Source organism: Carcharhinus amblyrhynchos, chromosome 6, assembly GCF_965287045.1.
Source record: "Carcharhinus amblyrhynchos chromosome 6, sCarAmb.v2.hapA, whole genome shotgun sequence".
Lineage (NCBI taxonomy): Eukaryota > Metazoa > Chordata > Chondrichthyes > Carcharhiniformes > Carcharhinidae > Carcharhinus > Carcharhinus amblyrhynchos.
In genome coordinates this window covers 117,879,632-117,895,628 of record NC_137329.1, presented here as the reverse complement: position 1 = coordinate 117,895,628, position 15,997 = coordinate 117,879,632, and the positions used below count along the sequence as shown (strand labels likewise).

Genomic DNA, 15,997 nt, shown 5'->3' with positions numbered 1-15,997 from the left:
GTGTCTATCCAACCATTTATCCATAGCGAGCTTGATCTCCAGTCCAACGTTTTGCAAAGTTCCAACATCTGGCCAGATGATGTTTGTCCTCTTCTCTTTTACTTTTCCAAGTCATCAGCTTGTGTGTGCATGTGTGTGAGCATGCAGTGAGTTGTGTCCTCGGCTTTCTACCCATGAGAAGTTCACAGGACGGTCAACTATTCTGGAATAGAGTTGACCAATGACTCCAAAGTGCAAGCTGGATATCATTGTCCTTCTTCAGCAATGCTTTCACTGTACACACACCTCTTTCAGCTTCAACATTGGCATGGGCATATCCTGCTGTCTTGGTGATATGGACAAATCCATAGGACGCTGTGAACCCTTTAAAGTATTCATTGGCAAACTGCAATCCATTGGTTGAAATTATAAGGCCTGGGATAGCATAAATTGCCAATATCTCCTTTGCAATGTAATAATAGTATCAGGAATGTGACCGTGCAGTTGTCTGACTTCTATCTATTTGGAGTGGTGGTGTACTATGATCAAGGACCTCTTCCCGGTATTCAAAGAGGTCCATCCCACCACGTTCCCACAGTCATGATAGGAAGGAAGTTGAAATCAAAATAGTTTTCTCCTAATGGTGGATAGCATAAATAGTGCAGCATGATATGATCTTTTCCAGTGACATTTCAGAGACTCAGCCATCAATATCTGGCTCTGGCTCAACATTTTGTGATGCCCAAATGTGTTTGGTGCAACCGTTGTAATACGTCAAGTCTCCAAATTTTCAGAATGACCAGTCTCTTGTTATAGATGAGTAAATCGTCAGCTACACTTGAGGCATCCTCATTGTTCGTAATACTGTCTAAAAATCGCATTGCGTGACATACATTCACTAGCCCTCCTTAGACACAGCACCCTCCGACCCGAGCACATTCTCCTTCAGATTTCCTCCCATCTCTGATTTTATTCAATCATAGAGTTGTTGTTGGTAATGTTGTGGCTGTTGTCAATGCAAAGGTTTCCAACAAGGGCTATATCACATTGTCCATTGGCCTTGCCACTAAGATACGGGACAAAGCACTTGATGTCCATTTCATCATTCTGCCTTTGTTAACGTCATGTTAAATTCTTGTAGTGAGACCATTTCAGTAATTGAAATGCTCCTTAACCAAAGCAGATTGTGCTGTGGGGCACAGAGGTTAGCGCTGTTGCCTCACAGCGCCAGGGACCCGGGTTTGACTCCCGGCTTGGGTCGCTGTTTTGTGGAGTTTGCATGTTCTCCCCCTCTGTCTGCCTGGGTTTCCTCCGGGTGCTCTGGTTTTCTCCCACAGTCTGAAAGACATGCTGGTTTAGGTGCATTGACCTGAACAGGCGCCAGAGTGTGGTGACTAGGAGATTTTCACAGTAACTTCATTGTAGTGTTAATGTAAGTCTTACTTGGGACCAATAAATAAACTTGACTGTTGGTTGAAGTTGTCCGTTTTCTCCCTACAGGACCCGGAGGAGATTACATTTAATTACTGGGCGCTGTTTGATGGGCACGCGGGAGCTGGAGCTGCCGTGATGGCCTCCAAGCTCCTCCACCACAAGATAGCAGAGCATCTCCAGGAAGTGGCTGGAGTCCTGAGAAACTCGTCAGTCCTTCCCCCGACCTGCCTCAACGACGAGCCAGAAGTGGTGAGCAACACAAGGACGTTAACCAGAGCTGCTTCGCTGCGGGGCTCGATGGGGACCCCGGGGTCACCGAGCAGCCCTCCCACACGGTTTTTCATCGAGAAGAAAATTCCTCACGAGAGTCTGGTTATTGGAGCAATAGAAAACGCTTTTAAAGAAATGGTAAGTGTTTGCGTGGCGGTCATTTACAGAGCGACTGTCATCATCAGTGCCCGTCGGCTGTTATACGATCCTTGTGGTGAATTGTAAGATTCTGTTCTCGCCCTTGGGTTTAGCAAAGCCCCGTGTTGACCTCCCAGCAAAGAGAAGGGACTTGCCGCGTGCCTTTCAGAAATCAAAAGAGAAAATGCTGTAAGATCTCAGCAAATTTGGCAGCATCTGTAAGGAGAGGAAAGAGCTGACATTTCAAGTCCAGATGACCCTTTCATCCATTGCCTTTCAGGACTTCAGGATGTCCCACGGTGTTTAATGACTAGTGAAGTACTTTACTGCCATTAATGTAGGTTGTTTCCACTGGCGGGAGAACTAGGCCTCGAAATAAGGGAGGAGCAGATTTAGGAGCGAGTTCAGGGGGAACTTCTTCACATGAAGACTTGTGAATCCGTGGAATTCCCTGACCAGTGAAGCAGCTGAGGCTACTCACTGAATGTTTTTAAGGCAAAGATAGATTTTTGAACAGTAAAGGAATTAAGGGTTATGGTGAGCGGGCGGGTAAGTGGAGCTGAGCCCATGAAAAGATCAGCCGTGCCCTTACTGGATGGCGGAGCAGGCTCAAGGGGCCAGATGGCCTACTCCTGCTCCTAGTTCTTATGTTCCTATGACAACCAGTTTGTATAGGGTGAGGTCTTATAAACAGCAACATGATAAATGGCCAGATAAGTTATTGGTTAGAGTTAAGGTTCAGTAAATCCGCTGTTACGTTGCTGAGTGTTTACTGTAAACCCCAAATAGTCAAAAATGGATAAAGGAAAAGTATGAAGGCAGATTCAGAACAACTCAAAGATGTTGGAGTGTTGATGATCAGGAACTTCAGTTACCCTAATGTAGAGTGGGAAAAAAAAAGTATAAAAAAAACAATGAGACTGAAATGTCAGGAGGAGAATTTCTTAATCTGTCTGTTTCAAGCCCAACAAGGAAGGTAAACCTAGTTCAGGGGATGAAGTGGGAAATATGGATTGTGTTTCAGTGGGAAAACAGCTGGGTAATAGTGATCATAAAATAATTAGGTTATGAAATCATAGAATCCCTACTTTGCTGAAAGAGGTCATTCGGCCCATCAAGTCTATAGTGACCACGATCCCACCCAGGCCCTAATCCCGTAACCCCACACACTTAACCTACCAATTCCCCTGACACTAGGGTCAATTTAACACGACCAATGCACCTAACCCGCGCAGCTTTACACTGTGGAAGGAAACCGGAGCGCCCAGAGGAAACCCACACAGACATGGGGAGAACGTGCAAACAGTCACTCAAGGCCGGAATCGAACCTGGATCCCTGGCACTGGAGGTAGCAGTGCTAACCAATGTGCCACTGTGCAGAAAGTAACAAAAGTTAATCAACTCAAAATTATGAGAAGTTTTATGGGAGAAAGCTGGAGAAAACTGTTTCTACTGCCAACTGGTAACCAAATCATAGATTTAAAATAAATAGAGGGGAAATAAGATTTTTTTGTAAGGATGTCTGGATTGCACTAACTGAAAGGTTGGTGCAAAGTAGGTTCCATGGAAAATTTCAAAAAATCAATCGGTCACGTACTTAAAAATATCAAATTTGCAGGATGACGGGGAATAAGCCAAAAGGTGAAAATAAATTGGACAGCACTTTCAAAGAGGCGACACAGGCAAGACTGCCCAGGCTGTTGCCAGCTATTGTTTTGCAATTGGTTTTTCGTAATGTTGGTTGAGGTGTTGGCCAGGACAGCAGTGAGATCTTCCCCACCCCTCTTCGAAAAAGGGGGGGAAAACTTTTACATCTACCTGATATGTTCAATGTCTCATCTGAAAGATGGCACTGTCAATAGTGCAGAGCTCCTTCAATATTGTCAGCCCAGCCTACATAAAAACGTAACCACCTAATCCGCACATCTTTGGAGTGTGGGAGAAAACCGCAGCATCCAGAGGAAACCCACGCAGACGCGAGGAGAATGTGCGTGCTCCAGTGACCCAAGCCAGGAATCGAACCTGGCTCCCTGGCACTGAGGCAGCAGTGCTAACCGCTGTGCCACTGCGTCGCCCACGGTGGGGGCCGCCTAGAAAATGGATGGATCATTTGTTTTTTAACATACAATACGTGAACAGAAAGATGTGAGAAATATTCCGCATTGCTGCCTGACCTGCTGAACATTTCCAACATCCAGAGGTTTATATTTCAGATTCCCAGAGTCGACAGTGCTCTGACTTTTCACCAAAATAATAAAACCTGGAGTGAAAACGAGATTGAAAGCCAAGACTTAAAATGTAAATTTTCACTAATTTTTGTCCCCGCTTGAGTTAAGTTTTGAGGGAAGGATTCATTTTCAGGAAGCCAATTTCAAGCCCTATCTTGTTGCTTTGAGCATTGCTGTACAGAACTAGCTGGAGTCTCTTGTGACCTTGCAGGTAATAAGTTGCTCATTACCAACTGGGGCCTAGATAGATGTGTCTCCCATTCTACTCCAGCGATGACAATCGACAAGACGTGGAGAATTGGTATTGATACCTGGGGCAGTCCTTTTTATATTCATAGAATGAGCAGGACACAAAGTCTTTCGCATCTTAAGATTTTAAATTATACACATTTTTAAATTGTTGGTTGAGTGTGTATTGATATGAGCAGCCTCTGGAGACGTTGGAAGTCCTGAATTTGGGGGGGGGATTTCTCTGGCCTCCCCCTCGGTGTTTTTCTCAGCAGTGGTGGACAGCGGGATCTTCTGTTCCCACCGCTGTGGATGGGAACTCTCATTGAAGCCACCCAATGCTGCTGGAAAAACTGCGGCAGAAATATGCCACCAGAGAATCCTGGTGGCATGAAAGGCCGGAATTCTTCGGCCATTTCATCTTGATGTGCTAGTGAGTGCCCCCCCCTCCGCCGTCCCATTGCCTTCTGCATTCCCGGAATTACAGACCCCATGATCCAAGAACACAAGAACTAGGAACAGGTGAATAGGCCATTCAGCCGCTTTTCTCCTGTTTTGCCAATCATGGCTTCAACTCCATTTTGCAGTCTGCCCCACCCCCTCCTCCCATAACTCTTGACTCCCACCTTGTCAATCAAAAATCTATCCATCCAGCCTTTGAATATCTTCAATGACCCAGCTTCCACCGCTTTCTGGTAAAGAAAATTCCTCAGGTGAACAACTAAAACACTCCCCATTTCTGTTTTCATCATCAGAGACTGAAAGTGCGACCGGGTCTCATATCCTGCTCGCTTGCCCAGCTCTCGATGAAGCCACCTTAAATTTTGGAGTATTTATCTCCCAAGAGCACATTTCTAATACAGGACAGAGCTCAATGATCTTGCTGTGGATTATTATTTAATGTTTTGCCTTTGACCCTAACCTGGATGGCAATGCCTTGCCCCCTCACTGAAGCTTTCCACCGTTTGTCCAAGCAAAGTTTTTACAGGGCAGTGTGAGCCTCAGCAAATCTACTGGGCTTTCCTCTTCCCCGGCACCTTCTCCTCCTTTCAACAACTCGCCTTGTTACAGGCATGTTGTTTCACCTTTTAAAAATCTGCAATGGAGACCATTCTCCCACCACATCAATGCCACCCAACGCCCTAAAGCTCCTCACTTAGAGTTTTTCCCCTGAGCTTTCATACTTCCTTCTCCCCCTCAAACTGTACACTGAACAACACCTGATTTCCAATACTTTCAAACTCTATATTTGACTTGCCTCTCTTGTCTGAATTCATTGCAGCTCTTGACCTCCCTACCCCTTCCCCAGTATCTAAGCTTTCTACCCAAGTTAATGGCCACCCCTTTTGACCTTACATTTTCGCACGGGTGCTCCACTCGTAACTGCATGCCCAACTGCCTGGGTGACGGGTCCAGTGTGTGGGTAAAACATGCTTCCTGTTTTGGTGTGCTAGCTGGCTTCTCATTTTCAGCCTATTCAGCTGGCTAGCAGCAATGTGAAAGAGAGAGCCAAGTGTGTCAGTCTCCCCATCAGCGCACATCTTCTCCAGTTCAAGTCATCAGCTGTGCCTCTTTGTGGTGACTCATGGGAACCGGATCCCCTGTGGTGTCAGGTAAAGCTTCGGAGGGACTTGGAGCCTTCAGACAAGCAGTGTGGAGGCCCACTGACACACTGTCACACACCGGCACTTGTGAACCAAACTCACAGCTTTGGGCAAGTAACTCCATTGCCTGGTGGATACATCATGTGGAGATGCCAGTGTTGGACTGGGGTGGGCATAGTAAAAAGTCTCACAACATCAGATTAAAGTCTAACAGGTTTATTTGGAATCACACAGTTCCGCACGCATGAAGACAGCCTTGACAAGGATCCTGGGTTCATGTCGCACTGTGTTACCCCCACCATACTGGGTTTTCAGAATCCCACTAGCTGTCCTGGCTTGAGACAATTCACAACTATTTAGCCGGTGATTATCCTTCTCTCCACGCACACTGTCTGTACCTGTAAAAGCTTGATCAGTTGTAAAGACTCACATTCCAACCATTCTTCCCATTCCAATCTATAATTATCTTGCAATTTGTTCTTTGTCTATATATGCCATGTTTATGAACCTACCTCCACTCACCTAATGTCCGAAAGCTTGCGATTCCAAATAAACCTGTTGGACTTTAACCGAGTGTTGTGAGACTTCTTATTGCGGATACGTCAGGAATGTTGAGAGCGAAGGAAAGTTAATCCAGAAACAAAATCTGGAGTGGAGTCCAACAATAGCCTAATGTCTAAACATTGTCATCTTACCGAAAACTCCTCCCAGCGAGCCGATGTTAAAGGGAGTGCTTTGTATTTCTTTGAATCCTAGCAGGGAGGGTGTGGAGGCTGTCCCCCACGTTCACAGAAGAGTGTAGGGGACAGCAGTTACATAGAATCATAGAATTCTACAGTGCAGAAGGAGGCCATTTGGCCCATCAAGTCTGCGCCAACCACAATCCCACCCAGGCCCTTTTTCCGTAATCCCACATATTTACCCTGCTAATCCCCCTGACATTAAGAATCAGTTTAGCACAGCTGATCCACCTAGCCTGCACATCTTTGGATTGTGGGAGGAAACTGGAGCACCCAGAGGAAACCCACACAGACACGAGGAGAACATGCAAACTCCGCACAGAGGAGGCTGGAATTGAACCCGGGTCGCTGATGCTGTGAGGCAGCGATGCTAACCACTGTTATGAGTGATGAGTCCACCTCGATTGATTTAGGGAGTAGGTACTACAGGCTGGCTCTGATGGTGGGAAGGACCATCAGTTCCCGTGAGAATGGTTATCGCCCACATCAATTCGGACGATTGCCAAAAAGTCAGAAGATGAACAAAAATGTCAGCTGGCCAAGAAGTGAAGGCAGAGGCCAGTGAATCAGGCACCTTCTCAGCCCCACTATCATCTTCAGCAGGAGGGACCATCTGGGAGCTCCTCAGCCCACCAGGCAATGCTTAAAACCCTGTTGACCACCATAGCGTAAATCGTCAGCTTACAAGGCAGAAGGTTGCCTTTGCAAAAAATGATTCTGTTGTTGATCATTTTCCATCCAGTCTTGAATGAGATGAAGTTTCATCTCATTCAAGTACACCCACACCTTGACACTGTCACCTAGAAATACTTTATAAATAACTTCCATGCGTTACCGCCACTGTCCTTTTGTGAAAAATTAATTATGAGAACTGTTCGTCTGGATTGACCTGTTCTGTGCTTTCTATTCTCTTGCACGTTCACTCTCGTTCTGTCTCTTCCTTCTTCAAAGTTGTTTGTGAAGCCTGAGTGGAACGAATGACCAGATTACATCCTGTGTGCAGCCATATTTGCTCAAAAGGAGATACCAATGAATTTCTTCAACTGAGGCAGGAAACCCCCGACTTCCAGATGACTTGATGCATGGCAACTGCAGGAGAGATTTAATGGAATAATAGATGAGATTAAAGCAGACCCCGTGGATGGAAGGTTATGGTTCAGGTCAGAAACTCCAGAAGGTTTTATGGAGCCAGTCTGGATCATAGGTTTTGCATCTTGAATTTGGCTAGGATAAGCATGATATGTTTCACTTCATGTATGATTCAAATGACCCACTAGGGAGCTTTTATCAAACAAAGTTTATTTAAGAATATAGTTAACATGGATAGTAAGAAAATTAGCAAGAAGATACAAAACAACCGCCATAATGTATATTCCTCTTGGTTTGTTCCAATCAAACCAATCCCGTTAAAAAAAAATGCTTTTCACAGGTTTAACACAGTAAAGACTAATGCTCATGTGATACTGGACTTGAGTCATTTGGATGGAGTCTGCAGTTCTCTGGATAGACTCAGGACTTTTTGAAGTCAGAATAGCTTCCCAAAACACCAGGGACCGAGGCGAGCCACCAACAGCCGATTTCTCCTCTTCAGAAAGGCAAGACTGTGCTTTTGGCTAACCAGCAGAATTTCCAAACCCAGAGAGAGACTTAGCTTGCCATTCCTTCCAAAACTCAACTCTAACTGCAGCAAAACAGAAAATTGAGCTTTAAACACACTGGAAAGGAAACAAAAACTTACTATTAAACTAGAAAGAGTGCAGGAAAGATTTACTAGGATGTCACCGGGACTTGATGGTTTGACTTATAAGGAGAGACCAGATAGACTGGGACTTTTATCCCTGGACCGTAGGAGGCTTGGGGCTGATCTTATAGAGGTCTACAAAATAATAAGGTGCACAGATCAGCTAGATAGTCAATATCTTTTCCCAAAGATAGGGAAGTCTAAAACTAGAGGGCATAGGTTTAAGGTGAGAGGGGAGAGATACAAAAGGGTCCAGAGGGGTAAGTTTTTCACACAGAGGGTGGTGAATGTCTGAAACAAGCTGCCAGAGATAGTAGTAGAGGCGGGTACAATTTTGTCTTTTAAAAAGCATTTAGACGGTTACATGGGTAAAATGGATATAGAGGAATATGGGCCAAACGCGGGCAACTGGGACTAGCTTAGTGGCTTAAAAAAAGGGGGCGGCATGGACAAGTTGGGCCAAAGGGCCTGTTTCTATGCTGTAAATCTCTATGACTCTATGTCCAAAAATACATTATCATTCCCTTAGCAATGCAGAATCATAAACATCCAATAAAAATAAACAAACTCCTGTTTAAGGATCAATAAAAGGACAGTTGCAGTCAAGTATGGCAGCGAATGACATCAGCTAAGGCTGTGAGCTGCAGAGAGCATGATTTTTTAAAAACTCTTAAAGGTACACCAACGTCACACAATCGTCCCAATTTTTGTCAGTGTCATTTTCAGACTGAAACCTACCATGTGCTTTTCCAGCTGGGCAGCTGAGTTTTCCATCCAGATTTTCTATCCCTCAGTGCATGGAAATCTGGGGTGTGGTTTGCGACGTCACTCTGGCGGGGTGGAGCCTGATAGAGTTGGGAAGGCCGGTTCCACAGAGATCAGGGCGCCATCTGAAAAGGACGGCCCAATCTGGAATTGAAACCAACCCCTACACACCTTAGTCCAGCATGAATCTAACTATAGATGTTAATCTTCCGGGCATCGAAACATTAAATTAAATCCAATTAAAAAGTATACCTTATTTCTAATGATTACCAAGACAAATATAGATCTCTTAAAACTGCTGTTGTTTTCCTAACACTGCTCAGATATCTGCACCAATCCTGCTCTTCACAACTCCACTATTGGTGACCATGTTTTCAACTGCCGAGGCGATATGCTCCAAAACTCCCTCGCTAAACCTCTCCAACGGCCTCCCTCTCTTTTTAAGATGCTCCTTAAAACTGACCCTGACGACCAAGTATTTGATCTGCCCTAATATCTCCTTGCATGGTTTGGTGTCACATTTAAAAGGGCATGAGAAACCAGTGGTCGTATCTTTCGGGGTATGGGGTGGGGGGAAGGGAGGGTACCCTCTGTGCATTGGCCTAAGATAGGGCCTTCCTTTCCCCTCCCACCTTCTCCCCTCAGCTGGCCAAACCCTCCCCGCCCAACACCTGGGGTTTGCCATTCCCAGTACTCTAGACAGGCATCTTCTGGAGGCTGGTTGCAGTCCCAGTGGTGCCCGCTAATGAGATCTTGCTGCTGCTGGGTCAGCTGGAGCTACTGGCCAGTCGGATTGGTCATTGGCTCCCAGTGGCGGGAATATTTGTCCCCAGTAAGGGGCAGAAGTCTCACTGTGAGGCTGCCTTCAGCACGTGGTGGCCGGCGTAGTTTCTGGGAAGGTACCACTGTGCATGCACCATGCCCACCCCACCCCCACTATGCAGCCCACTAATCTTTTAAATTTAGAAATGCAGTTGGAAAAGGCCTTTAAAAATCAGATCACACAATGGGTCTTTATACCAAAGGAATTAACATTGAATTAGTACTTGGCTGGACCACAGTTAGAGTATTTGACAAAGGGTCGTCTGGACTCAACATCAGCTCTTTTCTCTCCTTACAGATGCTGCCAGACCAGCATTTTCTCTTTTGGTTTCAGATTCCAGCATCCGTAGTAATTTGCTTTTATTTATGTTGGAGTATTGTATGCATTCTAACACTCCATCAGAGTAAGGGAGGCATGGACATTAAAAGTGTACAGCTACAATTCATACCAGAAATAGACTGATTTGTTTTGATTTATTATTATCACATGTATTAGCATACAGTGAAAAGTATTTTTTTTGTGCACTATACAGAGCATACCGTTCATAGAGAAGGAAATGAGAGAATGCAGAATGTAGTGTTACAGTCATAGCTAAGATGTAGAGAAAGATCAACTTAATGCAAGGTAGGTCCATTCAAAGGTCTGAGGGCAGCAGGGAAGAAGCTGTTCTTGAGTCGGTTGGTACGTGACAAAGAACAAAGAAAATTACAGCACAGGAACAGGCCCTTCAGCCCTCCAAGCCTGCACTGACCATGCTGCCTGACTTAACTAAATCCCCCTACCCTTGGTTTTCTCTGTTCTTTCTTCTTTGGTCTTCCGGGGACCATATTCCTCTATTCCCATCCTATTCATGTGTTTGTCACGACGCCCCTTAAAACTCACTACCGTATCTACTTCCACCACCTCTTCTGGCAACGAGTTCCAGGCACCCATCACTCTCTGCTTAAAAAATCTGCTTTGCCCATATCCTTTAAACCTGTGCCCCCTAGTAATTGACTCTGCCACCCTGGGAAAAAGCTTCTGACCTCAGAAGACCTCAGACTTTTGTGTCTTTTTCCCGAGGGAAGAAGTGGAAGAGAGTACATCCGGGATGGATGGGTTTGCCGAGGCAGTGAGAAGTGTAGACACAGTCAATGGATGGAGGCTGGTTTGTGTGATGGATTGGGCTACATTCACTTTTGTAGTTTTTGTAGTTTGTTGAGGTCTTGGGCAGAACAGAAGCCATACCAAGCTGTGATACAACCAGAAAGAATACTTCCTATGGTGCATCTGTAAAAGTTGGTGAGAGTCAGTATTCACGAAGAATGGCTTGACCGGAGATGAGTTCTTCCACTAGAAGAAAGTAGCAGGGATGAAATCATGTTTTCCCAGATGATCAAAGAGAATGTCACATGCAAAGTCACTTGGATTGGTTGACTGATTGGGAACAAGCTCGCATGGTTCTCAAAATCACTTACAAGCAGGCTATGGCCTAGAGGTATTATCACTAGACTATCAATCCAGAAGCTCAGCTGATGTTCTAGGGACCTGGGTTTGAATCCTGCCAGAGCAGATTGTGGAATTTGAATTCAATAATATTTTAAAAATCTGGAATTAAGAATCTACTGATGATCATGAAACTGTTGTCAATTGTCAGAAAAACCCATCTGGTTCACTAACATCCTTTAGGGAAGGAAATCTGTCTGGCCTACATGTGACCCCAGAGCCATAGCAATGTGGTTGACTCTCATTGTGAAGAGCAACTAGGGATGGGCAATAAATGCTGGCACAGTCAGTGACACCCATCTCCCACGAACAGAAAAGAAAAACTTGAAGAGTTTGTGCAGTGCAATGGAAATTGGAAGAAATTTTTTGAAAATGGAATATTTCAGCTGCGAGTGGCCACTGAGGCAGAAACTAAAACAGCACTTCAAAGGGAATTGGATAGTCATTTTAAAAAGGGAATATGAAAGGGAGCAGAAAGGAACTGAGGCGAAAAGAAGTTCAATCCAAAGAACTTGGGTACCAGTACAGGCCTGCTGGACAAGTGATCTCCCTCGATGTAATTTTCTGTGAGGCTATTTGAACGGATCTAAAATTCTTTTTGCTAAAATCGTAGAATCCCTATAGTGCAGAAGGAGGTCATTCAGCCCATCGAGTTTGCACCATCTACAATCCCACCCAGGCCCTATCCCTGGGGACCTGGGTTCGAATCCCGCCACGGTAGATGGTGAAATTCGAATTCAATAATTTTTAAAAATCTGAATTTAAGAATCTACTGATGATCATGAAACCATTGTCAATTGTTAGAATTGTTTAGAATGAATAATCTAGCGATAATACTACTAAGCCATTGCCTCCCTGTAAGTGATAGGCTCTTTGAGAGCCATGCAAGCTTGTTCCCAATCAGTTAACCAATCCAAGTGAATTTGCATGTGACATTCTCTTAAAACCTTTTCTCATCTGGGAAAACATGATTTAATTCCTGCTGCCTTATTTTTGTGGAACAGCCCATTTACCCTAGCTAGTCCCCCTGACTCTTAAGGGGCAATTTAGCATGGCCAATCCACTTAACCTGCACATCTTTGGACTGTGGAAGGAAACCAGAGCCCTCAGAGGAACCCATGCAGACACAGGGAGAATGTGCAAACTCCACACAGACAGTCACCCAAGCTGGGAATTGAACCTGGGTCGCTGGTGCTGTGAGGCAGCAGTTCTAACCAGTGTGCTGCTTGTTGTGAGCACCTTTTAAAAGAAAATAAGTGTCTTTCAAAGCAATTCCTTGTTTATGAAGCACTTTGGAAAGGTTTCTGAAAAATGTGCGATTATGGCAATATGTCCGTGAAAGCTCCTTTCTCTTTCTTGCGTGTCCAATTGGCAAAGATCCGATCAGATTAAAATATTCTCAATCCTCAAAGAGGATTTGAGTGTCAGAAAGCAGCAGTACGAGATAGCACTGTCAACTTAACTTTCAAAGGTTCTGCCAGTGCAGCTCATTGAGTTCTACCCAGTATTTCTAGATTAGTGGGAAAGATCCTTGCAATACCAGAACCATTGAGGGAGGTTGCAAATAATTTGCAAGGAATTTAATGAACTGTCTAAAATTACACATGCTGCCGTGACTGACGCAATCAAATTAATGACCTTGCATGTATTGTGTGATTTCAATTGCTAAACTGCAACTTGATACTTTTACCCTCCACAAGAGCAGTTTCAGGTCTTGTCATTTGAACCAATTTCCTTAACATTGCATTGCGTAATTAAACATCTATGTATTAGTAATCCTGTTATTTAGCAACGCTAATTCTATAGCTGTGGGGTCTCTCTCCTTTAGTCAGAGAGGGTAAACCAAGCATGACTAAAGCTTTCCTCTCTGAAGCTAAATTCTCCTAACTCTTTTGTCAATGCAAAACAGACGAGCAAAGGTGGATAAATGGAATTAAGGACAGATCAGCCATGTTCTGATTGAATGTATATGAAATGGGAATTTGGCCTCTCGAGCCAACCCCGCCATGCAATATAATCAGAACTAATCTTCTTCCTCTCTTCCACTTTCCTGCCCACGCCTCATATTCCTTGATTCCCTGAAGAGATCAAAAATATATGTATTTCAGTCTTGAATATACCCAACCGTAGAGCATCCACAATCATCTAAGTGTGAAGTTTCTCTCCATCTCAGTCCCAAATGATTGACCCCCTTTGTCCTTAGGCTGTGCCCCCTTGTTCTAGATTCCTTAGCCAGGAGAATCAGCCTCTCAGTGCCTTACCTGTCAAACCCCTTCAGCATCTTGTACATTTCAAATAGAACCCCTTCCTTTCTTCTAAACCCTGGAGCATATTGGCACGAGTTACTTGTGAGACAGTATTGTGTGCAAGAGAGATGTTAAAGCCTTAGAGAGGGTGCAGGGAGAGTTGCTAGAATGGTACATGGATAGAGGAGAAAAGCGATAGAGCTCATCAGATAGATAATGGCACTTCCCTTAACTTCATCTGTCCATCTTGGATTCATAACCATAACACCTTTTGCTGAAGAAAAATCTTATCAGTCTTGGTTTTGAAATTTTCCGTTGGCCATCCTCAGCTTGATGAGCCTGGATAGTGCAGCTCATCTAACAAGAAGCTCCACCCCATCCTGAACAAAGCAGTGCCTGTCCCCACTGTTCAGTTTCCCATCCACCATGCTAAGCAGTCACTCCCTCCATCACCGACGCATAATGGTAGTGGTGTGTACCACCTCCCAAGGTCCACTGCAATAACTCGTCAAGGGTCCTTCAAAGGCACCTTCCAAACTGGTGACCCCTATGACCTAAGAGAGCAGGGATAGCAGACACATGAAGACAGATAGGGGAGGCGATGGCCAAATGGTATTATCGCAAGACTATTAGTCCAAAAACTCAGCTCATGTTATGGGGATCTGGGTTTGAATCCCACCATGGCAGATAGTGGAATCTGAATTCAATATGAAAAAAATCTAGAATTAAGAATCCACTGATGTCCATGAAACTATTGGCAATTGTTGGAAAAACCCATCTGGTTCTCTAATGCCCTTTTGGGAAGGAAATCTGCCGTCCTTACCTGGCCTGGCCTGGCCTTCATGAGACTTCAGAGCCTGTGGTTGACTTTCAAATGCCCTCGGGCAACTCAGGATGGGCAATAAATGCTGGCCCAGCCAGTGACGTCTCTGTCCCATAAATGAGTTTAAAAAAAAAACTACCTGCTCACAAACCCATCCCATCTTGGAAATTGATCACCATTCCTTCATTGTTGCTGGGTCAAAATTCTGGAACTCTGCACCACATAGATTGCAGTGGTTCAAGAAGATGGCTTCCCTACATTTGCTCAAGGGCAATTGGAAATGAGCAGTAAATGCTGGCCTTGACAGCAACGCTCACATCCCATGAATGAATAATTTAAAAAAAGTTTATTGCAGGGGTGTTTAGATTTCCATTGCCCTTATGACTATATATGAGGGACAAGGGATTTTAGTTCTGTGGGGAGACAAGGTAAATTGGGATTGTTCTCCTTAGAGCAGAGAGGTTTAAGAGAAGATTGATTGAAGTGCTGATGGTTATGAGGGGTTTAGGTAGAGTAAATAAAGAGGACAAGAACAGAAAAGGCTGGAAAACCTCAGCACAGCTGACAACATCTGTGGGAGAGAATAGAGCCAACATTTCGAGTCTGACTGACCCTTTGTCAGAGCGGGTTATCTAATAAATTCCCAGCTCTGATGAAGGGTCATCCAGATTCGAAACTTTGGCTCTATTCTCTCCCCACGGATGCTGTCAGACCCGCTGAGATTTTCTGGCATTTTTGTTTCAGATTTCTGCATCTGCAGTATTTTGCTTTTATCTTGATAAATAAAGAAAGCTGCTTTCACTGGCACAATGTTTGGTAACATAGAATATGATGTAAGATAATAGTTGAAAGGATATGATGGAGGTTATGATGATCTGGAATGCACTGGCTGAAAGGCTGATGGAATCAGAGAAGGAACAATTGGCAGGGCTGGGGAATGACAGGCGGAGTGGGATTAATTGGCTAGATCTTTCCAAGAACTAGCACAGGCATGGTGGCCTGAATGGCCTCCTTTCAGTGCTGAATTATTTTATAAAAAAATTAGTAGTTTCACTTCAGCCAGTGCCAGTGGCACAGTGGTTAGCACTTCTACCTCACAGCGCCAGGGACCCTTGGGTTACTGTCTGTTTGGAGTTTGCACATTCTCCCTGTGTCTGTGTGGGTTTCTTCCGGGTGTTAAGGTTTCCTCCCGCAGTCCAAAGATGTGCAGGTTGGGTGGATTGGCCATGCTAAATTGCCCTTAGAGTCAAGGGGACTAGATAGGGTTATGAGGATAGGGGCTGGGTGGGATTGTGGTTGGTGCAGACTCAATGGGCCAAATGGCCTCCTCCTCCTCCACTGTAGGATTCTATGATTTTAAATCCACAATGGACTGCCTGCAGAAACATGGGGGAAAATCTGACACATCCCCCAAAATGTTAGCTATCTTTTCTCTTACTTGATGTTACCTGTGTACGTTGTTATCATTTTCTGCCTTTGATGTGTTTGCAATA

General features: G+C 44.7%; 1 protein-coding gene across 1 annotated transcript in view; it reads left to right on the top strand.

Moving 5' to 3' along the window:
• The window catches only part of ppm1h (protein phosphatase, Mg2+/Mn2+ dependent, 1H), a 147,782-nt gene that overhangs the window by 89,998 nt on the left and 41,787 nt on the right, over positions 1-15,997 (top strand). Inside the window, exon 3 of the mRNA XM_080191287.1 lies at positions 1,480-1,821. Coding sequence (XP_080047413.1) covers positions 1,480-1,821 — 342 coding nt within the window. The remainder of the gene's footprint in view (positions 1-1,479; positions 1,822-15,997) is intronic.